This window comes from Castor canadensis, chromosome 3 (assembly GCF_047511655.1).
Source record: "Castor canadensis chromosome 3, mCasCan1.hap1v2, whole genome shotgun sequence".
Taxonomy (NCBI): domain Eukaryota; kingdom Metazoa; phylum Chordata; class Mammalia; order Rodentia; family Castoridae; genus Castor; species Castor canadensis.
In genome coordinates this window covers 55,245,171-55,272,216 of record NC_133388.1, presented here as the reverse complement: position 1 = coordinate 55,272,216, position 27,046 = coordinate 55,245,171, and the positions used below count along the sequence as shown (strand labels likewise).

At 36.3% G+C, this 27,046-nt stretch overlaps 1 protein-coding gene and 1 non-coding gene across 4 annotated transcripts in view; both read left to right on the top strand.

Moving 5' to 3' along the window:
- Window positions 1-17,733, top strand: part of Klhdc1 (kelch domain containing 1) — a 54,379-nt gene extending 36,646 nt beyond the window's left edge. Inside the window, exons 8-13 of one of the 3 annotated variants that reach the window (XM_074068034.1) lie at window positions 398-456; window positions 3,224-3,336; window positions 4,901-4,973; window positions 9,337-9,421; window positions 11,442-11,494; window positions 16,366-17,733. In XM_074068034.1, the coding sequence (XP_073924135.1) occupies window positions 398-456; window positions 3,224-3,336; window positions 4,901-4,973; window positions 9,337-9,421; window positions 11,442-11,494; window positions 16,366-16,552 (570 nt within the window). In that variant the 3' untranslated portion in view covers window positions 16,553-17,733. The remainder of the gene's footprint in view (window positions 1-397; window positions 457-3,223; window positions 3,337-4,900; window positions 4,974-9,336; window positions 9,422-11,441; window positions 11,495-16,365) is intronic. The other 2 variants (XM_074068036.1, XM_074068035.1) reach the window with 2 other exon arrangements.
- An 8,428-nt stretch (window positions 17,734-26,161) lies between these two features.
- Window positions 26,162-26,269, top strand: LOC141422051 (U6 spliceosomal RNA). The gene has a single exon (XR_012446715.1). It is a non-coding gene; the product is annotated as a U6 spliceosomal RNA (small nuclear RNA).
- The last annotated feature ends 777 nt before the right edge of the window (window positions 26,270-27,046 follow it).

Sequence of the window (27,046 nt, the reverse complement as noted above, 5' to 3'; positions counted from 1 at the left end):
TGGAATGGTTTAACATTAAAAAATGAAGAGATTAAAATGGCATTTCATAGTAACCTGTATTCATGTATTTCTAAATCAGACCATAACAGCCAATCACAGGTGACTATAAATCATGTATTAATGAGAAGAATCCTTCATTTCAGTGCAGAATCAGAAAAATTTATGTTTGATAATCTATACTGTACTAGTTTAAACTCACTTCTTCCTTTCCCCTTTGACATGTTAATTTGGAAGCTCTGTTAATTTTAATACTTAGAATTATTTCCCAATATTTAAACCTCTGATACTTAGGTAAAATAGAGATAATTTATTTTCAATCTGAACTTACTTTAAAGCTAATATTTGAGTCCATAAATTATATAAAACATTGTCCAATTTAATACACTTTTTATTTTAGCAAACTAGGATGAATGACTTGCACTATCTAAACTTAGATACCTGGATTTGGTCTGGAAGGTAAGTTTGAAATCTGTGTTTCAATCTATAGGGGTGTTTGTGTGGGGGTGTGTTCGTAATACAAGTTTGGATCCCTACAATTAAGCTGGTTTTTTTTTTCAGATTATATGTCTAAGCAAGGAATATAAGATTAAGATTTAATAATAATAATAGTTTATTTTTTTTTATTAAGCCTTTTTTTTGGTGAGACTGCAGTTTGAACTCACGGTTTCACATGTGCAAAGCAGTCACGCTACTACTAGAGCCACACCTCCTCTTTTTTTTTTTTTTTGAGACAGGTCTTACTATGTAGTACAGGTTGGCCTCAAACTCATGATCTTCCTGCCTCAGCCTTACCTCCCCAAGTGCTGGGATTATAGGATGCATCTCTATGTCTGGCTAAATAGAATTTGTTCTTTAACTAAACTATAAAAACATGAAAGTACTAGAGTGAAAATTGATTGTTTAAGAGTGTTGGTTTTATACTAAGTATTCTTTGGAGACTGGTCAATAGAAGAAATGAAGGAGTGGTTGAATGAAGTCATTTACATGAATACATGATGAAGTAGGAAAAAGTCAGGTTCATAATGTAAATTTAACAACAGACTGAGTTTATTTAGCTATCAATGTGACCGTTCATATAATGAGAGGGAATCAGAGTGATATTCTATTCCAAAGTTTAACACCATTAAAATATGACCATGAAAAGCTGGCATGGTGGTGCATGCCTGCAGTCCCAGCACTCAGAGGGACAAGAAGATGTCAAGTTTGAGGCCAGCTTGGATTACACAGTAAATTCATGGCCAGCCTGGCTACATAGTGAAACCCTGTCACAAATAAATAAGTAAAAAATACCTGCCAAATGAAAAATAAAACCTTGAAAGTGTCAGAAGAAAATTTTTAGTTGGGTATAGTGGACCATGTAACAAAGACCCTGTCTCAAAAAAAAAAAAAAGGAAATAAATAGATTATTTTAAAATATTGAGAAAAATTTTAAAAGTATTATATAAACCAAAACTTCATAAATGAAAAGACTAATGGATAAAACTGCTTTAAATTAAATATTTTCTATAGAAAAATGTTCCACAAAAGTTAAAAAGGCAACTGGGCATAGTGATAGTGGTACATGCCTGTAATCCCAGCACTTGGGAGATGAATTCTCCTTTTAAAAATATTTTTGTGGTTGTTAATTGCTTTATAACTGAAGTGCTTCTTATAATCAACAAAAACAATAAAATATTTGCATTTTGGAAAAAATAAACTCTTATCTCTCAGTAATGGTCCATGTTATTATAGAGGATTCTAGAACGTTAGAGAGTGGTTCCTTCTCACCTCCTGAATCAAACTTTTTTTGGTTTTTGGTGGCACTGGAGTTTGACCTCAGGGTCTCTCACTTGCTAGGCAGGCACTCTACTACTTGAGACACTCTTAGCCCTTTTTCATGTTGAATGTTTTGAGATAGGGTCTCTCGAACTATTTGCTCAGGCTCTGATCCTCCAGATCTCTGCGTCCAAAGTAGCTAAAATTACAGGCGTGAGCACCTGGCCCAAATCAAACTTTTTGCTTCTAATTTAGGTTTTATGTTTTTTTAAATTTCTGTTATTTATTTATTTGACGGCACTGGGGTTTGAACTCAGGACCATGATCCCATGTAGCCATTGGTTGAGAGGAGGGCTCATGAACCCCCCTACACACATGTACCTACTGGCCTCAAACTACAAATAGTTGGGATTATAGGCTTGAGTCACTGGTGCTGGCCTATTTTGTTTGTTTGTTTGTTTTAAAAAAAAGAGGATATTTGAGCTGGGCACCCATGACTCACATCTATAATCCTAGATTCTTGGGAGGCTGAGATTGGGAGGATTAGGAGGATTGAGTCCAGGTTGACTCAGGCAAAAAGCAAGACCCTGTCTTAAAAAAACCAGAGTAAAGAGGGCTAGAAGTCTGGATCAAGCTGTAGAGTGCCTGCCTAGCAATTTTGAAGCCCTAGGTTCAAACCCCAGTACCACAAAAAAAAAAAAAAAAAAAAAAAAGAGTATTTGTTTGAAAATTTTAGATGTTTATCCTGGATCCATAGTGTTATGCATACTTTTGTTTTTAAGTTAGAGTTGTTAGCGTTTTCAGGGGAAGCTAATGTTTGGGAACATCTATAACAAGTAGACTACAGTAGAAATAACAACAACAAAACTTATAATATCCTTGGGAAAATCAGCTCAAAACACAAAACAAAACATGAAACAACAGTAAAAAAATAGACATAAAAGTAATTATTTTGAAAAATTGGGGAATGATACTAGTTAACCAATAAAAGCAGTGCTGAATATGCATTGTGGATAAACTAGGAATTGACTTTTATTTTCATTCTGTTTTATGTTCACATGGAGTAGAAGTTAGAAGGAAAGAAATTGTTTAAATATATCAAAGTCTAAGAATGTTTTTAAAACATTCGTGTAGATGAATCAGTTCTTTTCAGAGTTGTGAGAGCAGTTTTTTTCTTAAAGATCTGAGGTGAAATATACAATGTAAGATTATTAAGAATTGTCACAATGAATCCCCCCATACAACTAATATATCCTAATATAAATGGGGAAAAAAAATTTGAGGTGAGAGTGGTGGTGCATGCTTATAATTCCAGCATTCAGGAGGCTGAAGCAGGAAGATTGTGAGTTCGAGGTCAGCCTGGCATACATAATGAGACCCTCTTTCTAAAAAAAAAAGTGAGATGAACAAAAGCCTTTTATTTTTATTAAAATAATACTTAGATTTTAATTTTCCCCCTTTTCTACAGGATTCCTATTAATGGAGAAAGCCCAAAACATCGGTCATGGCATACTTTAACACCAATAGCTGATGATAAGCTTTTCCTATTTGGTGGCCTAAGTGCAGATAATATCCCATTAAGTAAGTCAATTAAAGTTTAGCATGTAATTATCTCATTTTTTTCTTAATTGTACTTCATACTTATGGAGAAGTCTTTTTTTTCCGTTTATCCTCAACTCTGTGCTTGCACTGAGAATTAGAGGGGAGGATGCTCAGTGGTAGCGCACTTGCCTGGCATGCACAATGCTCTGGGTTCACCTCCCAGCACCAAAGAAAAAGAAAAAAGAAAAAAAGAATTAGAAGGAGAACCTCGTTCTTCTACCCTTTGCTCTCCAGAGAAGTGGAGGGTGGTGAGCCTAGCTGAACTAAAGCTCCTTTCCACTGTTCTGTGCCTACCCGGTTTCTATCCAGATGCTTCTACTATAGGCTGGAATTAGAAGATTAGAAGAGCAGCCTTCCTTAGAAGCCTTGAACGTACAAGGTGGGAATTCTCCTTTTCCCACAAAAAACTCTAAAGGAAAATACTTAGCAGGGCACCATAACTCCTATCACTGCTAATCCCAATAGCTATGGATTTGTAATGCAGCTTTTCTTTCAGCTATAAAATTGTGGCATTAGGGTAGACAGATGACCAAGAACATCCACTTCTTGGTTTGACATATTAGATGTGTTATATTTTCTTAACCCAGAATTTTTCCCTGACGAGAGAGTTTTTCATTAAGAAACCTTGGGTTGGTGGAGTGGCTCAGGTGGTAAAGCACCTGCCTAACAAGTGAGGCCCTGAGTTCAGACCCCAGTACCACCAAAGGAAAAAAAAACAAACCATTATATGCCATTGTACCATTAAAGCTATTCACATAATTTTATACAGATTCTGGAAACAACTGTTTTCAATAAAAGTTTATTGCCCAGCAGCAGCGCATTTGGAAGTCTGCTTGCCACCAAACTCCAGAGGAGTTTGGAGAAACAGCAGTTCCTAACTGGGGGTATTAGCTATTTTTGCAGAGTACTATTCGTGTCCAATTTGTGAGGTTTTTAATTAAAAGAGGGTTGGAATCTAACAAAAACTAGCGTCTACATTTCACTAGAGGTTTTTTAGTACCATAACTTTGTGAGATCTAGTGTTTTTAATTCCTGTTATTTTTGGTCATTTGCCCATAGGAAATTAAATGTCTTAACTCTTAATCAGTTCCTTTCCTCATAGATTCAGCTTAAGATTTTGTTATATGGATACCAAAAAATTACTTTTAGTTTTGTTGACTGTGATAATGGCATTGTGTCCATTTTGTTTTAGCAATATATCCTGATGTATGGGAAAACAATAGGAGATCTAGGATTTGACTTAATAATTCAGCAAAGAGAATAACACAAAGAGATAAATGGTGCATATGTAACAAAGTTTGTTTTTTTTTTTTTTCCATGCTGGGGTTTGAACCCAGGGCCTCTCAAGTGCTAAGTACACACTCCTCCACTGAGATTCACACCTGGCCCAAAATCTTGATAATTGTTGAATCTGAGATAGGTGGACTGTTCTACTTATGCTTAAAAATGTTTCTGAAAACATATGCACATGCAAGATAATCATATAAATGTAACATATTCCAAAGACCTAGTCTTAATTTCTTAACTTGCTATAATATTGCAGGTGATGGTTGGATTCACAATATCATAACAAATTGTTGGAAACAACTTATTCATTTACCTAACACAAGACCCAGGTAAGTCTAGAAGTTGACAAATGGTAAAATAGTTAAGAATTTTAAAGTATTAAGATATAACAGTGAATTTATAGTGTTTGTAATTGAAGTCGTAAACCAGCAGGAAGAATACCTTTCAAACGAGCCTTGTTTCCTAAATAATTATCATTTTTATTATATCTAATTGTTAGAAATGATCTATTCAGTTTTCATCCATATTTGCATATTTGAAAATGTTTAGGTAAATGCATACATAATATTGCCGGATAAATATGAAAAAGAGATAATTTAAAATGTTAATTTTAAAAATACTAATATTTTTAATAAGTATAAAGAATAGGGTTGGCTTTTTTTATTTGTTTTTAGAAGAAATTTAAAGCAATTTAATGAAGAAATTTGCTTTATGTTGATTTAGTAGATAGCAAATTATTTTTATTAACAGTCTGTTGTCTTTGTCAATGTGAACTTTTTGGAAAAGAAAATGTATTAGTTATCTGTGGTAAATGTCCTAATTACAGGAGAAAAAATCTTATTATATAGGAGAAAAATAATAGAAACAATTTATCATTATTTAACAACAAAGAAAAGCACAACAGTACTAAAGTTCTTTTTAAAAATTTGATTGAAAAGTATAATAAATATATCTTCATAGGAAGTACAGATTCAGCATGTAATACAAATGATGGTCAATAACAGATTTTCTTTTTTATGCCATGTACTCAGAACTTCCTTTTAATGTAGATTATTTATTCTATGTGAAGTCAATTTAATTATATGTATTTTTGTTATTTAACATTGATAAGTAATTTATCTGACAAAAGACCTAAAATATTTATGTATATTTTGATATGTATATCTATGTTAATATGCACTATAAATTTAGACTCTATGATAATTACAGATGTGATTCTTTTTATATTTAAAATTCATTGAGATATTTTAACAGTTCTGGCTCCTTTGAAACATATTTGTTTAGGCAGTTTTATATTAAGATATGGAACTAAGAGTTCTAGTCATTGCTCAGCTATTACTTAGCTTTTTGGCTTTAAAAAGTCTCTTAAAGGAGGTGTGGTCCAAGTGGTAAAGCCCCTGCTTTGCAAGTGTGACATGGAGTTCAAACCCCAGCCACCCCCCAACACCCCCCTGCAAAAAAAAAGCCACTTAAATAATCCTAGCTGCTTGGGATGCTGAGATTTAGAAGATCACAGCTCAAGGCCAGCCCAAGCAGGGAGTTTGTGAGACCTTCATCTCAACCAATAGCTGGGCGTGGTGGCATGCACCTGTTATCCCAGCAACAGTGGAAAGCTTAAAATAGGAGGATCGCAGTCCAACCCAGCCTGGGCAAAAAATAAATAAAGCGAGACTCTATCTCTAAAATAATCAGAGCAAAAAGGGCTGGAGGCCTGGTTCGAGTGGTAGAGTATTTGTTTTGCAAATGCAAAGCCCTAAATTCAAACCTAGTACCTCTGCGGGAGGAAAAGGGGTGGGGAGAAGGGGGGGATGTGGGAGGTATGGGGGGACGAGACTGAGCATCAACTTTTTCATCTGTCAAATAAGGGAGCTGGGCTAGATAATCTCTAAGGTTCTTCCAGTTTTTTTGGTAGTATTGAATACATTTATTATAGACCAAAGTGGTAGTAAAAATGTTTAATTTTTAAATTGCTATTTTATATTTCAACCCTTAATCTGTAATTAGAGCAAAACAACTATTGTCAATAATATACTAGTTAGATCTAGAGCTATGTAAAGAGATTTCTTTTGATTCAGCTGATATATCATGCAAATAATATGCTTTATTAGAATGTTTAGGTGATAAGTTTAGAGCAGCTGTGAGAGGACATAAACTGTCAGTCTGTAGAAAACACATCAGGTTGCAAGCTAGATGTCACCAAAATCAAGGCAGGAAAGGCTTTCCAGTGTTCTTCGATGATGAAATCCAGGCCAGAGTTTCCCTAAGGCAGATAAGACAGAGGCAGATCTATCTTCAGGTATGAGGTGAGGAGGAGAACAGGTGGGATACAGTTGAGTGTGAGGAGAACATATGTATGTGTATATAATTTTTAATGAAAGTGACAAGTTACTTAACATCTAAATGCATTTTGTGTGGAATTTTTCCAAGTTATAATTTGAAATGTAAGCTGCCCAATTCTCCTCTTGGATAGGGTTTCTTACCCTCAGCGCTATTGACATTTTGAATCAAATGATTCTTTGTTGTTAGGAGTGTCCTGTGCATTGTAAAATGTTTAGCAGCATCCTTTGCCTTTGCCCCCTGGATGTGAGTAGTGCTACCTTCCTTCTCTTCAACCAAAAATATCTGCAGGTTTTGTCAAATGTCCCCTTGGAAATCATCGTTGAGAATCGCCGTTCTGCAATGTAACAGCTGTTTTCCAGGCCTCACCTTAGATAAAACTATGCCTGGTTGAAAAACCTTTTGTAGAGCCATATCTGAAACCTGTAGAGGTGGCTGTTAGAAGGACCCTTTATGTGTCTGCAAAAGATGTCAGATACAATGTTGGGATCTAGAGCCTTAAATTCTGCTGGATTCTATGAGTATTGCCGAGGTTACTCCTGGCCTTCTCTCCAGGAAATTCATCTATTCCTTCCCATTATGGCTTCCACTATATTCTCTATCACTTACCAGATCCCTGTTTTAATCCCAGTCCCACAACATAATCTTTGTTCTTGCTGAAAATTTGTACCAATTTGTGTTCTAACATGGTTTGGAGAATTGGGCAGAATATTTCCCAAACAGTGTATCTGATGACTCAGTTCTATCCTGAGTCACAGTGCATTTGTCATTGTATATGTGTATGATTGTTTGAGGAAAATATTTGGTTTAACAAATTGTGAATACTCCCACTGTTTGTACTTGTGGGATTCAAATAAAAGGGATTAATGTACTAAAATAAGTTATTTGGTAATAAGTGATAACATAAAATTGATTAGGGTATCTGTTGCTTCAGTAATTTGGTTTATGAAGAAAAGTAGTCACAGTACTCTCAGAGTCAAAGCAATGACTTTGTAAAATCCTTTGTTTATTCTATATAATTGAGAAATTTACATGTACTCTTTTCTGAGAGGTAGAGCCTCTAGAAATATTGAACTTTATGAAACTGTACAAATTATTTTTGGCAAATAATGTGAAATTGGAGATAGGTATGAGCTATCAGACCATTTCCAAAAGAGCATTGGATGCTCTATTCTTTCAAAAACTGATTTGTACATTTGAACACTGAATAAATTATGTTAATATTTTGTGTTTGCTTTTGCTAATCAAAGTTTTTGAACACCTGCTGGGTACAGAATACCATATTGGTCATTTTTTTAGAATCATAAAATTGGATTACACAAGTTCCAATTATGGTCACTCTCGGTGGTGGGAGGATACTTAATATGTAGCCTTTGGTGACTTCCAAGTTGGGCTATTTGGAATACATCCTGGGGGTGAGCCTGTTTTATTTTTTTTTAAGGCCTAGAGAAAATGACTTATTCTAAGCATAAAAGTAAAGAGTAAACAAAAGCCTAGAGGTGAATATAAGCTTTTTTCTTAGGGTAAACAATGAAGTAGAGTTTAGGGGTTGATTGTAAACATTAGGCTAGAACAACCAGCTATATATACTATAGCAGAGATTCTACAGGAAATTTCCATGGAAACTGTAGATTACAATAATTTACAATATATTTAAAAATAGCTAGAAGAGTCCAAAGATTCCAAACACACAGAAATGATAAATAATTTGGAGATGGAGATTTTAATTATTCTGATTTGATCATTAAACATTGTATATGTGTATCAAATTATATAAGTATAAAAAAATAAGTATGTACAAATATGTGCCAATTGAGAAAATTTTAAATGGTTAAGACAGTAAAAATATTTGAAAAATACTATTTATTAGCTTTATGTAGCTGGGGGAGACTAGAGACAGAAAAATTAGGGCTATATTATGGTATTCTGCACCCAGGGTGATTAGTGGTTTGACAATAGAAATGTGAAGGGAGTGCCACATTGTATTTGTCAGTTGTGGGGACAGAGAGCAGGAAAGAAAGAGGCAAATGTACTAAGAACAGTAACATGGCCGATATTATTAAGAAAACTGGGAAAGGTGCCTGTTACAGCAGTAAGAGGATCAGCTCCTCTTTATTTTATTTCAACAGTAATGTGTATGAAAGGGCTAGAAAAGTTGGGAGATATAGTAAACGTTATTAGGAATTATCTCCTTAATTGAGATGATACGATTTAATGACCTCCATAGAGAAGTCTTTAAAATCTAACCTCTTTGAAATAGATTAAACTTTAGAGTGTGCAATTTAGAGTTGGTTTATATGCAATGTACATTTTCTTCCTTGGTAGTATTTCACTGTTTATACTTCTCAATTGTAGGTTATGGCACACAGCCTGTTTGGGAAAGGAAAATGAAGTAATGGTATTTGGTGGGAGCAAAGATGATTTACTTTCCTTGGATACAGTAAGAAAATCTTATATCTAAATATTTCCTCTGAGTAATTATTTTACTCAAAACAAACAGCTACTCAGCAGCTATTTTAACACTGCAAAATATGCAAAGGCATGAAATGTTACTCTAAAATGCTTAATCTGCAGAATGAGTAGCTTAATGAAGCATTTTAGGGGTTTTTTTTTTTAACTTACAAATCAAAATAGGCCTATTAATTTCATTAGCCAAATTATTAAAAAGAGCATTCAAAGGCTGACTCTTCCTTATCTTTTCTCTTTGAGCATTACCCCAGTATGTGTTTTAATAATTTATTGGATTAAAATATACAATATTTGATACAAAAAAGAATACTAATAATGCATTGCTAAGCATCAGGATAAGTGCCCATGAAATTTGCTACTGAGGAATGAGGGCATCCCCAATCCTGTTGAAGTGGCCTGTTATTCCTGAGTCTCACCCACTAGCTTCTCCCCTCAAGAGACAGCTATTTTGTTGAAATACTTGAAGTGTATTTCCTTTTTATTTTATGTAGCTTTACCACTGCTTCACTCACTGTTTTACATTTGAGTTTAAAGCATTCTAGTTTTTAAAATGCAATAAAAATAAAGCCAAAGGAATACATGAGTAGCATTTGAAGACTGTCACTCCTTTACTCCCAGTCTATGGGAAATTCAAGGCAGGCGGGCCACATTCACATGCTGTACATGATGGGACAGACGTTCAGGATTGATTGCTGTGGTTTGCATAGGAAACTGAAGAACAGGACTCTTAGTAGTCAGGGGTTGGGCACAATGAGCCAGAATCCAGCAAGAGAGTATCAGCTCCCTCTCATGTTCTCAGGCACAGGTTGCTTCTACAAAAGGTACCCTTTTTCTCTAGGGAGTTTGTTTTGTTTTGTAATTTTGTAGCTACCACCTTAAATGATACAAATATTGAAAGTTATAGAACTTTCTTTCTTTAGCTAAGGATTTACTGATTCACCAAAATATTAAAACCATAACTTTGCATTTAATTTAACACAATTCCCATCAAAACACCAAAACAAACAAACAAACAAACAAACAAAAAAACCACCAAAAAACAATACTTGGCTTGTCTAGAAATCTTTATTTAGAAGCTGGGCACGGTAGATACTTCTGTAATTCCAGCACTCACTCAGGAGGATCACAAGTTTCAGGCCAACCTAGGCTACATGGCAAGACACTGTCTCAAAAAATCCAAACCAAAACAAAAAAAGAAATCTTTATTTAGGATACAAAATTTGTTATTAAAATAAGAATTCTGATTACAATGATGATAATTATGAAAATCTAAAGACCTGTTTGAAAGGATTAGAGAAATTTTCTGTTGACTCTTTCACCATACTAACTTTTAGTTGACTCTATTCAAAAAATCTTCTGGATCTTGATTTTTAAATTAGAATTCATAGAGTTGGGGATATGACTCAGTGGTAGTGCATGTGTAAGGTTCTGGGAGGGACTGTGGTGTAGCATAGTGGTGGAGTGTTTGCCCATCATGCAGGAGGCCCTGGGAAGTGCTGGGTTTGACGCCCAGTACCACAAAAGGGGCCACCTACTAAAGGGAGACAGAACAGAGGATATTTTTAAATGAGTTATTTGGCAGAAACCGTTTTGCTTAAAAAACCAAAAGGCTGGGTGAGGGGCATGGCTCAAGTGGTAGAGCTTCTACCTAAATTCGAACTCCAGTACTGCAAAAATAAATAAACAAAACATTTAACTCACTATTATCAGAGAAGAACATATTTCTGATTTTTAAATTTGCAATTATGTAAGCTATTATTTAGGTAAAAATTTGATCGTGGAAATTTGGTAACCACATACCCAAAGTTTGTGTATGTATGTATGCATATATTTATTTTTGTTACTATGTATGTGTGTTACCAGCTAGAGAGAGATTTTTTTCTTGAAACTCTACATTTTCTCTTCCATGTATAAAATTTTTAAAATCTAGTATTAATGCACTGTTATTTTTATCAAAGTCCCTGATAAGTTCTTTTTTTTATGTTGATTAGGGTCACTGTAATGATTTGTTGATCTTTCAAACACAGCCTTATTCACTACTCAGGTAAGTACATCAAGCACTTAACACACATATGTTATGAATGAATGATAATTTCTTTTCCTCTTTTTGGAAGGAGTTATATTTTTCAGGTATTTTATGATTTGAATTCAAAAAAATGTTTCCATCTTCCAAAGAGTATAATCAAATTTGTAATGGTGAATCATATACCAATGTATTTTAAAATATACAGTAAATAACATTTTTGTTTTGCTTGTAAAATTGCTTTTAGTTCATATGGTAATATTAAACATATTATATTTCCTTAATCCTAAACCTGACATTTTTATATTAAATTTTTGAAAATCAGAATGTCTAATAATATATGTTATATATATATGTGTGTGTTATGTATATATATATATATATATATATATATATTTAATATAGAAAAAATTTTCCTGGTACAGGTGTTTGAATTCAGGGTCCTGTGCTTGCTAGGCAGGCACTCTTACCACCTGAGCCATTTTTCTTTAGCTATTTTTGGGATAGGGTCTTGCTTTGTTCTCCCCAGCAGGTTTGGTCTGCAATTCTATTTACACTTCCTGGGTTGCTGGGATGACAGGTATGTGCTGACACACCAGCTTATATTGGTTGAGATGGATTCTTGTGAACTTTTTGCCTGATCTGGCTTCAACCAAGATTCAACTCATCTTTGGCTCCCAAGTAACTAGGACTGCAGGTTTGAGCAACTGAGCTCAGCCTAGAACAATTTTTTTGAGATAGGCTTGCTATGTAGACAAGGGTGGCTTTGAACTCATGATCCTCCTGCATCAGTCTCCAGAATTCTGGGATAATACAGAACATTTTTTAAAATCCCACAGCTGTTATTAAAAAGCTAGTGTAACTTATGTGTTCTGGCTCCTATACTCTTGCTTTAAAAGGGGTATATACAGCTAGGTATGATAACACACCCCTATAATCTCAGCACTTGGGAAGTTGAGGCTGGACCTCCTCTCAAAAAAGAAAAAAAAGTTTAGCTGGGTGCTGGTAGCTCATACCTGTAATCCTAGGTACTCAGGAGGCAGAGATCAGGAGGATCAAGGTTTGGAGCCAGCTGTGGACAGATGGTTCACAAGACCCTATCTCAAAAATACCCAACACAAAAAGGGGTGGTGGAGTGGCTCAAGTGGTAGAGTGCCTGCTTAGCAAGTGTGAGGCCCTGAGTTCAAACCCCAGTACCAGCAAAAGGAAAAAAAATAGTTTAGTAGGAGGATTGTGGAAAAGTCCCTGTTTATTTTCTGTGACAGTTGTGGGGAAGGATTTGAGAGAAACAGAAGTTTCCCAATGAACAGGTACAAGTATTTTATGCTCATATCAGGTGATGGTATATGAGGGAGGACAGAAAGTCATGACATGTATTTTTAGGAGTATAACTTCCAGATGTTCTGTAACTTGTACCACTTGAAAACAATTAAAATAGCTCAAATCAAACCTTTCTGAAGTCTTTCTTAACTGCTCCTTTGATTAGTGTGGTAATTCCCAAAATTTGTTGCATGTTAGTGTCCTATGAAGCACTTCAAATATATTGATGTCTGTGTTCTACCCCCAGAAACTGTGATTTAACTGGATCAGGGTATGAGCTGGACTTTGGAGTTTTTGAAATATCTCAAGGTAGTTCTAATGTACAGACAAGTTTGGAAACCACTGCAGTAATGATTTATAATGCTTTGTATTGTTACTCAACTTCTATGATGAACTTAACTACTCTCCATAACTACATTGCAATTCTTCATAAACAAGGATTAAGAAATATTCGAGTGTCTACATGGGAAGGCACTGTGCTATGAAATGAAAAGGCATGGTCAAGGAAGGAATATATTTGTTTATATGCTAATGGGAAGAAGCCAATAGAGAGTAAGCTGTTGGAAACACAAGATGATGAAGGAAAATTGACAGAGTTGCAAGGAGGTAAATTTTAGCAAACAGTCAAATTAGAACTTGACTGCAAGAAGGATACTTTTCTTTTGAAATAGTGGAGGACTGGCGGTGTAGCTCAGTGGTAGATTGCTTGCCTAGCATTGCAAGGCTCTGGGTTTGAACCCCAGCAACACAAAAATATTAAGTAAGTAGTAAGTAGTGGAGAAAGAAGGAAGTTTAGATATAGATACAGAAAAATTTGTTCGTTGGGAGAAGGGTATTAAAGTTTTAGTTGATAGTCAAGTTATCTGACAAGGAAAAAAAGAGGTGTGATATGAGCTTAAGAAGGGTGAAGATTTCAAATCGCTAGTGCGATGACTGTAAGAAGATGCTGAGTAGGGATATAGCGTAGTAATGTTCACAGCAGAGGTAGATTATAATCGACATTTAGTGGCACTATGTTTGCAGAAACATGGTTTTCTTCAGCATCGCGAAGCATCCAGATCCCAGGTGCAGAGATGATTGACTCAACTTATCCATTGTTAGAGTTTGGCCAGGATGTTGTAACAGCGGAACAGTGGAAAAGATGATTCAAGTTGCTGGTGGCAAAAGAATAGAGTGCAGATGGTACAACTGGATTGCTATTTGGAGAAACTGAAAGAGTCAAAGGAGTAAGGCACCTGGGCATGGTGGCACACATCAATAATCCAAGCATTTGGGCAGCTGATGCAGGAGGATTCAGACTTCCAGGCCAACCTGGGCCTCATAGTGAGACTCTTTCACACACACACTCACACACACACAGAGAGAGAGAGAGAGAGAGAGAGAGAGAGAGAGAGAGAGAGAGAGAGAGAGCGAGCTAGAAAGTATTAGAATTAAGGATAAGAGGTTTCTAGTCCAAGAAAAGTAGAGTGTGGGAGTTTTAAGATTTTGGAAGTGGGAGCTGGGGACATGGCTCAAGTGGTAAGATTTTAGAAGTGGAACTGTCCTGAGTAAAAGTCATAAAGAATGAAAAGATGCTATAATCACTCAAGAGACTCAGACTGTGGTAAGCTAGAGTCCTCAATGACTGGGGGAGAATGAGCAGAAAAGTAGTAAATGGCATACCTACAAGTGAATTATAGAAACTTAGAAGCAGAGGTGAGGAGACTAACTCTGGCTCCTTGACTATGAAATTGGAGATTTTTTCTCAAAAAGGTGCACGCAAAGCAATTTTCAGGCTGGGCATGGTAGCATCCATCTGTAATCTCAGCTACTTGGAAGGCTGGGACAGGAGAATGAAGAATTTGAGGCTAGCCTGGGCAAAGATAGTAGTAAGTCCCTGTCTCAAAAACAAAATAAATTATCAAAAAGGACCAAATAAAAATTTAAAAGGGCTGGGGGCATAGCTCAAGTTGTAGAGTGGTTTCCTAGCATGCACCAAAGCCTTGGGTTCAATCCCCAGTACTGCAAACAAAGTGATTTTAATAGATTTCAGTTAGAGCAAGGACGGAAAGTCAGAAGAAGCAATATGATCTAACGGACTTCTGGACTCATGCCCATAATAGATATATGTATTTTTTTAAATAAATAGTTGTTATTTATTCTGATTTTTATTAATTAGGTACATTTACCTAATCATCATATAATATGGATTCATAGAATATGAATATAATATGAAAGTAGTATAAGAAAAAGAAAGAATTGCATTTGGAAGGTACCACCTCTAGAGAAATCAAGGGGAAAAAATTAACACCCAGGTCCCCAAAGAGTAGAAACCCAAGTTGTCTCTTGTTGGCTCATCCTGTATTGCTCCTCCATTTCTCTCCTGGTCAACTGAAATCAAATGTGCAACCTCAGTGCAGGCATTTATGGAAGGAATTTGGAATTTGGGGTGGGCTGGTCACTTGGGAGAAAAATAGCTATCAGATACTTCATCTTGAGGCAATGAAGAAAGGGACAGTTCTCAGGGATGGGTAAGTAGATACTGCACTAAACAGGATATGTAGAAAAGGATCTGCTTTGAGATTAAGTGTGTGGGCCAGGGATGTGGCTCAGTGGTAAAGCACTTGCCTAGCGAGAGCTGTCTGAATTTTTTTTTTTTTGAGAAAACCAGAGATCTGGAACATGGCTCAATTCAATAGAATGCTTGCCTCAATAGTGTGAGGCCCTGAGTTCAATCCCCAGTACTGCCAAAAAAGAGAGAGAAAGAGAGAGAGAGAGGGAGAGAGAGAGAAAGAGAGAGAAAATGAGACATGTTTTGTCATTGTAATTATTAGCACATATTAATTGTGTAAGTTAATGGGATTCACTGTGATGTTTCCATACATGCATGCATCATGCATTGCTTCTGTCCACCCACCTTTTTCTACTCTTTCCCACCTCTTCTGTCTTCCCTCCCACTGAAGTATGAATATTTTTAATCAAAGAACATTATACATGGTAAGTTATATTTTCTGTTTCCATTGGATTTTGGTCAGATATAGTCTCTATGCAATAAAAATGCATGATTATTGTAATGCTCTAGAAAAAATATCCTCTGATGTTCCAAACAAAGGAAATACATTGTCATATAATTTTATCTATCTATCTATCTATCTATCTATCTATCTATCTACATATATATATATATATATATTTTTTTTTTTTTTTTTTGCGGTACTGGGGTTTGAATTCAGAGCTTACACCTTGAGCCACTCCACCAGCACTTTTTTATGATGGGTTTTTTTGAGATAGAGTCTCATGAGCTATTTTCCCAGGGCTGGTTTCGAACCTCAATCCTCCTGATCTCTGCCTATGGCATGATTTTAATTTTTAAGAACACTTAACTCTGTGGCTGAGGGTTTGGCTTAATGGTAGAGTGTTCATCTAGTATTTGGGGAAGCCCTGATTTCAATCCCCAGCACTGCAAAGAGAAAAAAAAATACTTAACTGTAAATAGTTTATAACTTTGAGGTAAAACTAATAATTCATTAGGTTAAACTCAGCACCACCAAAAAAAAAAAAACCCTCTAATAATTGTTATGTTTTATTTACAGATCATGCCTTGACTGTATTGGTAAAAATGCTATCATTTTAAAAAGTCAAATATCTTTATTACCTCCTAAACTTCTGCAACAAGTACTCAAAAAAATAACATTTTGGACTGCAGCTAATCACCGAGAAGAACAAAGAGTCCAAAAAGAAGAAAGAGAAAATAAGTGTCAGTGGAGCAGTAGCGACTGAATTGTTAGTCTGTATGTGCAATATGTTTGAACGTTTTAGTGAGACTGTACAGTTACCGTTCCCACCCAATTCAGGCTTTATTTAAAGGATAAAATTTGAAACAAAAATGTCTGTTAAAGTGATTGTATGACATGGGATATATGGAAATAAGATGTTAATACAGATTAATTTATATTTGTAAACCAATTAAACTATAGAACAAATATTCTTTCCAAAAGTAAGTACAGTGAATTATCTTAACTCAGTGAGTACCCTTGACTGGAAAGATTATGCAAATTTGAGAGTAAGAAATTACCCTATGGACTTCAGAAATCTCCCAACATAATTGTAGATACATATATAAAACACTACATATCAACTTTCAGAAAGAATAAATTTTTTCATTACTTTAAAATTACCTAAGTGTCTTAAGTAACTCAGTTATTAAATAACTTCTAAATAACTAATACAGCTTAGCCAAAAATTATAAAAGAGGCAAGCATCAATATGGTTATTAAATATTGAATTCCTGCTCTTTTAGCACTTACCAAGTAAAGTATTCTTAGGCATCACAGTAACTTTTCCTCACCTTTATTTGAGCTGGGGAAACACAGCAATTCTGTCTTCATTACCCCTAAATTAGTAGTTTGCCAGATATATATCTATAGACCTATAGATATATATATATATATGTAAAGACCATGGTTTAAAGTATATAAAGTGGAGATTTATTTACTATAGAGGTTTTAGAATATTGAGAAGTAGCATTATTTATTAACTTTGGGGACATTTTGTCTTGGAAGAGTGCTTCAAAGGCATTTTTGTAAGTAATGAATTAGGGTGGTAATCTTGCAGTTTGACTATGAAAACCCCTCAGTTTGGTTCTTACTACTGTGTAGAGTTGATGCTCAAGACACCAAAATGTTCAAACTCTAATCTTCCCTGTTGTTTCAGTATTAATATCTATCTGGAAATGGAAGACTGGATCTGTATATTCCTCAAAATGGTATTTTTGCCCTAATTCAGACATTTTTCTTTACATGATCATCGTCACATCCTTCCATTGACTTACTAGTTAATCACTAAAATGCTTGTTATGTAAAATTACTCTCCACACTGTCACCATGCAAGTTAGACTAAAATTTAAAATGTAATAAAATGTATTTCTATATTGAAATATATAATTTACAGTGAAAATTATAGTTTATAGTATTTTGTTATATTTTAAAGATATATTTTATATATGTACTGTATTTTGGATGTGTAAAACTTCTACTTATGTATTGGAACATTTTGTGTCTACATTTTATTTATTGTACAAAGTATGTACAGTTACTGTTTGATAGTTTTGTCAGTGTGAACCAATCATAAGAGGAGTTGATTGTGCAAAAAAATTTTAATGTGTTTCATTTTTATCACTATTTTTAGTCTGCATTCAGATTTAGAAAATGAATCTCACAAGTAATACACATATTAGAAGAAATTATTTTATTACTGTGATCTCAGCATCAGCATTTTATACTTGAAGCAAAAATATACCAAAACTAATTGGAGCTGGGCATGGTGGTGGATGCATGTAATACTAGCACCTGGCAAACTGAGGCGGGAGGATGGCAGGTTTCAGGGCAGGCTGGGATATATAATAAGATCTTGTTTCAAAATAAACAAAAAACCACAGTAATTGGATAGTGATGGATGACACTGAGTGGAATAAATGCCTTTTTAAATGATTTCTGGATTCTCTCCAGACCGTTAGAAAAGCACCTCTTTTTAAAAATGGTTTATTTGGAACATTAAAAGTTGGATTAGGCCTCTCAAAGCACACTTTTTTGAGCTCTAACAGAATTAAAATCTATTACACAAACTAGTGCTATTCTTACTTTACTAAATATTCTGTTCCAAAAGCCATGTGTTCTGGGCCAGGTATGGTGGTACACAGTTATATCCCAGCTATGTGGAAGGCACAGGTAGGATGCTTGCAGTCCAAAGCCTGCCCAGGCAAAAGCAAGACCCTATCTGAAAAATAAAGTAAAGCGAAAAGGGCTGGGGGGTGGCTCAAGTGGTAGAGTGCTTGTGGCTGAGAGAGAGAAGAGGGAAGAAGGGAAGGTGAGTGAGGGAGGAAAGAAAGAGAAAGAAAGAAGAAAGGAAGGGCAGGGAGGGAGGGAGTAAAGGAAGGAAGGAAGGAAAAGAAGAAGAAAGAAAGAAAGTCATGTGTTCTGAGGTAGCCTCATAGTAGAAGTGGCAGGGAATTCAGGTCTTTACCTTCAGTTTTGGAAATTTCGCTTAAACCAGGGCTTCCCTGCTGTTGGGAGGTATAGAAATTGTAGCAGCTAGCAAAGCCATAGACTAAGCAGCGCTGATTCCCACTTCTCACCGGCTGATGGCTTGCTATCAGCTTTTACCGTTGAACTCCACAGTGTCCAGAAGCCCAGGATAATAGCCTCGTGACTTTATCTCGGAACTCTCTCACCAGCTGTCTGTTTGGAAGGTGATTCTAGAGGAGTTAATGACTTTTTTTCTCGTGGGCCACAAAACCGGTGTGTGGTCTGGTTTTCAAGGAAAAAGAATCTCAGGATGCTTTTCCAGTTGTTCGAACATATTCTCTTGTGTAGTATCAATTTTAACATGACATAATAAATAGCACATCAAAACTGGTATTCCTTTTTCCAAGTAGTACCTTTGCACAAACACCTTTTTAAAAACATTAGTCTCTCACATCTAGAAGCTGAAAAATATTCTTTAGAAGTTTGTAGTGTCAGGTCACAAACAGTAATGTTTTCACCAGTGCATTATTTATATATACCAAGAGAATTAGTATAATTTGTTCCTTAAATGTTTGGTGGAATTCACCAGTTGGACCCATTGATTCATGGTGGTTCATGCCTGAAATCCTGGCACTCAGAAGGCTGAAGCAAGAGGATCACAAGTTCCAGGTCAGCCAGGGTCTCACAGTTTCAGCTCTGTCTGAGCTGCACAGTAAGACCCTGTCTCAACCAAAACAAGAACAAAACCAAATTCTTTAATAGATTAGGCCTATTCAGATGGTCTGTTTCTTCTTGTATGCATTTTGGAAGATCCATTTCTTCTAGTTGTCCAAATGTATGAGCATAGTGTTGTTTATAACATTTATTATTTGTAATGTCTCTGGGATCTATAATCATGTCCCTCTTTCATTTATGATATTGGTAAAACTAGTGAATAGTTTTTTCTTAGTTAGCCTAGCTATAGGCTTACTGATTTTATCTTTTCAAAAAAACCAGCTTTTGGGTTTGTTAATTTTCTCCACTGACTTATTTCCAATTTCATTTATTTCTGCTCTAATTTTTATGACTTCTGATCTTATGCTTACTTTGAATTTAATTTGCTCTTCTAATCTAAGGTAAAATCTTAGATTTCAGATTGTTCTTCTTTCCTAATGTATACATTCAATGTTACCAATGTTTTCTCTGCAGATCACAAAATTTAAGTTGTATTTTCATTTAGTTCAAAATATTTAAAAATTTTGTCTTCAGGTATCTTATTTGATCCATATATTATTTAAAACATTTTTTATGCTTTTGTTTTCTGGAGATCAAACCCAGGGCCTTCTACATGGTAGGCAAGCACTCTTGACTATACTCACACCCCTAGCATCATGCTGTTTAATGTTCTAGTATTTGAGATTTTCCAGTTACCTTTCTAATACTGGCTTTTAGTTTAATTAGGTTGTGCTCTGACAGCAAACATTTTATGAACTCTACTCATCTAAATTTGTTAAGATGTGTTTTGTGGCACAAAATATATTTACCTTCACAAATCTGTGCTCTGCTGCTGTTGGATTAAGTGATCTATCAATGTCAATTATATACTGTTGATTGATGATGCTGCTGAGTTCAACTATGTCCTTCCTGATTTTCTCCCCACTGGATCTATTTCTAATAGAGAGCTATTAAAGTTCCCAACTATAATAGTGGATTTGTGTATTTCTCTCTGCAATTCTATCAGCTTTTTCTGCATGTTTTCTGACACTGTTGTTAGGCACACTCGTTAAAGATTGGTGTATCTTCTTGGAGTGTTGATCCCTTTATCGTTATGTAATGGTCTTTTTTAGTCCTGATGATTTTCATTGCTTTAAAGTCTGCTCTGTCTGAAATTAATAATTGACTCTTACTTTCTTTCAATTAGTATTAGCATTTCTGCCTTTCTCCATTCCTTTACTTTTAATCTGTCTTTAAATTTAAAATGAGTTTCTTGTTGATAACATACAGTTGGGTCTTATTAGTTTTTTTATTTACTCTGACAATCTGTCTTTAATGGGTATATTTAGGCCATTGATACTTAAGGTGACTATTGATATAGATTAATAGCTACTACATTTGTTACTGTTTTCTATTTGTTGCCTTATTCTTTGTTCCTACTTTTGTCTGCCACACTTTTTCTGTTTTTGTCATTTTTTATAATTCTATTTCCTCTCTTTTGCATATCAGTTATGCTTTTTTTTTTTCACTTTTTTTCAGTGGTTTCCCTAGATCTTATATTTTATATCCACTTTCAAATAATACTATGTCACTTTATGGGTAATGTGAGTACCTTGAAATAACAAAATATTTCTAATTCCTCCCTCCCATCCCTTGTATCATTGCTGTCATTCATTTTGCTTACACATATATATACACACACACATACATACACAATAAAATACATAGTTGCTATTTTTTAAATGAATTAGATAAATATAAGAATAACAAAACTAAGGCTGAGCCCTGTGGCTCATGACTGTAATCTCAACTACTCAGGAGATGGAGATCAAGAGGATCATGGTTTGAGGCCAGCCCAGGCAAAAAGTTATCAATACCCCATCTTAACAAGTAAGTTTGACATGGTGGTGTAATCATAGGCATGTGCCTGTAATCCTAGCTACAAGGGAGGTATAAATAGAGGATGGTGGGAAGCAAAAATGAGAGATCCTACATGAGAAATAACTAAGGCAAAGGGCTGGGATGTGGATTGAGTGATAGAGACTTATCTAGCAAATATGAGGTCCTGTATTCAATCCCTGGTACCAATTCCCACCCTCCACTCCCCCCACAAAAGGAATAGGAAAACTAAAAGTTTTAACTTCACCTTACCTTATTAATTATGTTCTACCTTTTTAATGTTGACCTTAGTTTCTGGTCTTATATCATTGCCCTTTTCTCTGAAGAACATCTTTTCCTTCAAGGCAGGTCTGCTGATTTAGTTTTTGTTTGTGAAAAAGTGTTTTTCCTTCATATTTGAAGGATAATTTTGTGCACAGAATTCTAGGTGGGTGGGTGTTTCTGCTCAATATTTTAAATATCTTACTCCACTCTCTTCTTGTCTGGTTTCTCTCTCTCTCTCTCTCTCGTGGTACTGGGGCTTGAACTCAGGACTTTCACCTTGAGCCACTCCACCATTCCCCCTTTTTTTTGTGAAGGGTTCTTTTGAGATTGGATCTCAAGAACTATTAGCCCAGGCTGGCTTCAAACCCAAATCCTCCTGATCTCTGCCTCCTGAGTAGCTAGGGTTACAGGTGTGAGCCACCAGTGCCTGGCAGTTTGTCTGGTTTCTGAGGAATAGTTGGAGGGATGTAATTATTCTCCCCTACATGCACATTGTATATGAGCCAATAAATTTCCTACTTGGCCTTAGCTAATTTATGTTGGTAGCAGTCACATTCTCTCCTCCTCCTCCTTCTTCTGTGGTGGTGGAAGTGCCCTACCTCCAAGCTACACACCTGGTCCCAGTTGTAGTTTCTATCTTTTTAAATTTTGTACTGGGGTTTGAACTCAGGGCCTTTTGCTTCCTAGGCAGGCACTCTGCCACCTGAGCCACTCTACCAGTCTGTGATGCTTTGCTTCTTTATAAAGTGTTCTGGTCCTTTGGCTTCTTTTAAGATTTTTAATTTTCAAGTCAGAAGTGGTGCTGCACTTCTGTAATCACAGCACTTGGGAAGCTGAGGCAAGAGGACTGCACGTTTAGGCCAGCTGGAGCTACCTAGACCCAGTCTCAAAAATTTTTAAATTTATTTTCTAGCTGGGTGCTGGTGGTGCATGTCTATAATCTGAGTTACCTAGGAGGCTGAGATTGGGAGGATCATGGTTCCAGGCCAAAAAAAGTTTGTGAGACTTCATCTTGATGGGAAAAAAGCTGGGAATGATGGCATACATCTGCCATTACAGAGGAAAGCATAAAATAGGAAGATCACAGTCCAGGCTGGCCTGGGCCAAAAAAATAAAAAAAAAAACCCAAGACCGTATCTCCAGAATAACCAGAACAAAAAAAGAACCGGAGGCATGGCTCAAGTAGCAGAACACCAGACTAGCAAGTGTGAAGCTGCATTCAAACCCTAGTACTGGATGTGAGGGCGATCTGGATGCGACGTCTGTCACCCCATTGATCGCCAGGGTTGATTTGGTTGATTTGGCTGGCTAGGCGTGTGTCCCCTTCCTCCCTCCGCTCCACGTGCGTCCTTCCCAAAGCTGCGCGCTGCTCGGTCCAAGAGGACAACCACCCGGATAAAAGAGGACCGTTCTTCAGTCAAGAGTACACAAGTCGCTGCACTCCCCTGCTAGCACCTCCAAACAAGCTCTCAAACCCTAGTACGGCCAAAAATATTTAAATTCTCTAAAGTTTAAATATAACACCTAGGGCTATCCTAGTTTTGTTTTGTTTGCGTTTATCCTTTTTTTGGGGGGTGGGGAGGTTGAACTCAGGGCTTTACAAGATTGTAAAGCAGATGCTCTACCACTTGAGCCACACCTCTGGTCCATTTTGCTCTGGTTATTTTAAAGATGAGGTCTCAAAAACTATTTGCCCGGACCGGCCTCAAACTATGATCTTCCAGATCTCAGCCTCCTGAGTAGCTAGGATTATAGACATGAGCCACTGTGCCCAGCTGCTTGCATTTATTTTGCTTGGTATTCTCTGAGCTTCCTGGATGTGTGATTTGGTGGGTGACATTAATTTGGGGGAAATTCTCGGTAATTATTGCTTCAAATATTTCTTTCCTTTAGTTAGTTGTCTTTCTGGTATTCCCATCACACATATATCATACCTTTTGTAATTGTGCCACAGTTATTGGATAATCTGGGGTTTTGGAGGGTTGTTGTTTGGGTTTTGTCTTTTTTCCCTTCACTTTTCAGTTTTGGATACAGTTTAGCTATGTCCACCGACTATTAAGACTATGAAAGTTCATTGTCTTCATCTTCTCCTCCCCCTCCTCCTCCTTTTGTACTGTGCTTTAAACTCAGTGCCCACTTGCTAGGCAGGCACTAAAATATCACCTGAGCCATGCTACCAGCCCTTTTGCTGGTCTCACTTTATGCTTGGGCTAGCCTGGAGGTAATCCTCCCATTTGCCCTTCCCATGCAGTTGGGGTGACAGGTTCTCACCAACTTGCTCAGCCACTGATTGAGATGAAGTGTTAGGAACTTTCCCCCCACTGGCCTACAATCACCATCCTCTTGATCTCCATCTTCCAAGTAACTAAGATTACAGGTGCGGGCTCAGCTATTGATTTTTGTTACAAAGTTTTTGATTCCTAGCATTTCTTTTTTGGTTCCTTCTCAGAATCACTATATCTTTGCTTATATTACTTATCTGTTCTTGCGTGTTGTCTAGTTTGTATATTAGAAGCCTTTCCATAATAACTGTAGTTTTTTTTTTTCATTTGGGAGACAGGGTCTATGTAGCTCAGGCTGGATTCAAACTCTCAATTCTCCTGCCTCAGACTCCTGAGTGCTGGGATCACAGGTCTGCACCACCATACCCAGCTGTATTTGTTTAAATTCCTTAATACCTTCAACAACCTTTCCATATCTGAGTCTGCTTCTGATGCTTCCTGTTTGTAGAAATTGTTTTTTACTTTTAGCATGCCTGTAATTTTTTGTGATCCTCTCAGTCTTTGTGAAGCTGTGCCTTAGAGTGTGAGCTTCTCTAGGGCTTCTCAGGTTTTGCTCTGTTAGGTAGGGCAGATGATTGCAGGGGCTGGAATTAGCTATTTTCCTTTTGCCAAGTAGGTTAGACTCTGATAAAATAGTTTCTCCTGAGTGCAGGCCTTGCTAATAACAGAATACTTGGGTTTATTTCCCCTCCATCTACTGGAAGCATGAGGGTTTTTTCTCTGATACTTACTATGAGAACCTAGTAGAGCTCATGAAGAAAAAACTCACAAAAGCATGGGGACCCTCCTATGACTGAACCCCCAGCTCTCAGACCTGTCCACACAGAGCCCTCAACAATTCAATGATTGTGTAGGTTTTCCCATCTTACACTGGCTCCTGAGGTTTCTGCTCCTGGTGTGTTGACTTTAGCAAATTATAATTCTCTGAATCCACTTCTCTTGTCTCTCCAATTTCCAGGGCAGCAGTGTTCCCTGTGATCTCACTTCTTTGACTTCAGAACAGTTGTTGATCTTTCAGTATACTCAGCTGTTTACTTGTTAGGGTGAAGTAGCAGCTTTGAAGTTCCTCACTTGCCAGATCAGAAACAGAAGTCTTGACAAAAGCAGTTTTTTAGCAAGACTTTTGTGCATTCTGTGGTAGAAAGGCTTATAGCACTAGCAGTCATTGAATTTCAAATGACTGTTGTGAATTTAAATATTTTTCATTGCCTTAATGAAGAGAATCATATTATTATTATTATTATTTGTGGTACTGGGGTTTGAACTCAGAGCCTACACCTTGAGTCACTCCACCAGCCCTTTTTTTGTAATGGGTTTTCCGAAATAGGGTCTCAGGAACTATTTCAAACTGAGATCCTCTTGAGTAGCTAGGATTACAGCCATGAGCTACTGGTGCCTGGTGAGAATCTTATTCTTTAAATTAAATTTTCTACTCTATTTTTGAGAAGGTGAGTAATTTATAGGCTGTGATTAAAAGATTGAAAGTCATTTGTTTTTGTTTAGGTAACTGAGGGATATGAAATGAGGGAAATATAAACATGTGAATATCGATACAGACATAAACATGAAGGATAAGTAATGTGCTCCAGAATTTAAAAGCCATGAAGATTTTATTTAATACCACTTAGGTCAAAATTAGATTTTTTCCAAAATAAGGTCATTAACTAAAACAAAGTTTTTTGGTTTTTATGTTGTGTTTTTTTTTGGTGGTATTGGGCTTTGATGATGGTGGAACTCAGAGTCTCATGCTACCATCTGAACCACTCCACCAGACTGGTTTGTCTTTAATTAAGTTGTTGATTGTATGCCAGCCAAATCAGAATTTTAATATACCAGTTCTCAAATTTATAGTGTGAGAATGTTTTAGTCTTAGGACCCCTTTACTCTCTTAAGAACTACTGAATTCCAGGCTCAAGTGATAGTGAGGCCCTCAGTTCAATCCCCAGTACTGGGGGAGAAAAAAGAATTACTGAATTCCTACAAGAGCTTTTGTTTATGTGGATGTTATATACTGTTATGTCATATTAAAAGTTAACACTAATTTTATAAGTGTTATTTAAAATTTTTTACTCATTATAAAATAACAGTGGGGGTTTATGGAATGGCTCAAGAGGTAGAGTGCCTGCCTAGTAAGCCTAGCAAATGTGAGGCTCTGAGTTCAAGCCCCGGTACCATAAAAAAAAAAAAAAGGTTCAGATTAAAAAAAAAAAAGGCTCCAAGAAATAACAGTGCTGGCTTCGGCAGCACCTATACTAAAACTGGAACAAGACACATAAAATTAGCATGGTCCCCGGGCAAAGGATGACATGCAAATTCGTGAAGCGGTGCATATTTAAGAAAAACAAAACAATGAACCTAACTATTGACAGGAATGATACTATTTTGCATTTTTACAAATCTTAATAGGAGACAGTTTTTTTTGTTTTGTGGTACTGGGGCTTATACCCAGAGCCTCAGGCTTGCTAGGCAGGCAGTCTATCACTTGAGCCAGGACTTGAACCCATTTTTTTTTTTTTTTTTTTTTTTGAGACAGTCTCTAAAAATGTAGCCAAGGCTGGCCTGGAACTTAGGTTTCTCCTGTCTCCACCTCCTGAATGCTGGTATTATTGGCATGCACCACCACACCTGGCAAGACAGCAATATTCTTATATTTGCTTTTGCATTCAGTTTGTTGCCATATATTGTTCTGATTGACATACGAAGCCAATCTGGCCTCTGATAATCTGCCACATGTCAACAGATGACAGACCATATATGTGACCGTGTCCCGTTAAGTATTGTCTAGTGATGTCACAGCAGTCTTAGTTTGTGTAAGTACACTCTATGATGTTTGCACAACCATCAATTCACTTGACTGTGCTTTTTTCAGAGCACATTCTTATTGGTGAGCAACATATGTCTTTATATAGTTAGAAAAGAATTTCTTAGGGAACCCCTGAAAAGATCTCTGGGTGGCCATCGAGCCTGGGACCACACTCTGAGAAACTCTTATACATTACAATTGTTGAATGTGTTTCAAAGACTTCTTGTTCTTTTCTCATAAGTACAATAAAAGTATCAGTTAACATGCGAATAGCAATAATCTACACCAAAGTGGCTATTATAGTGTTTTA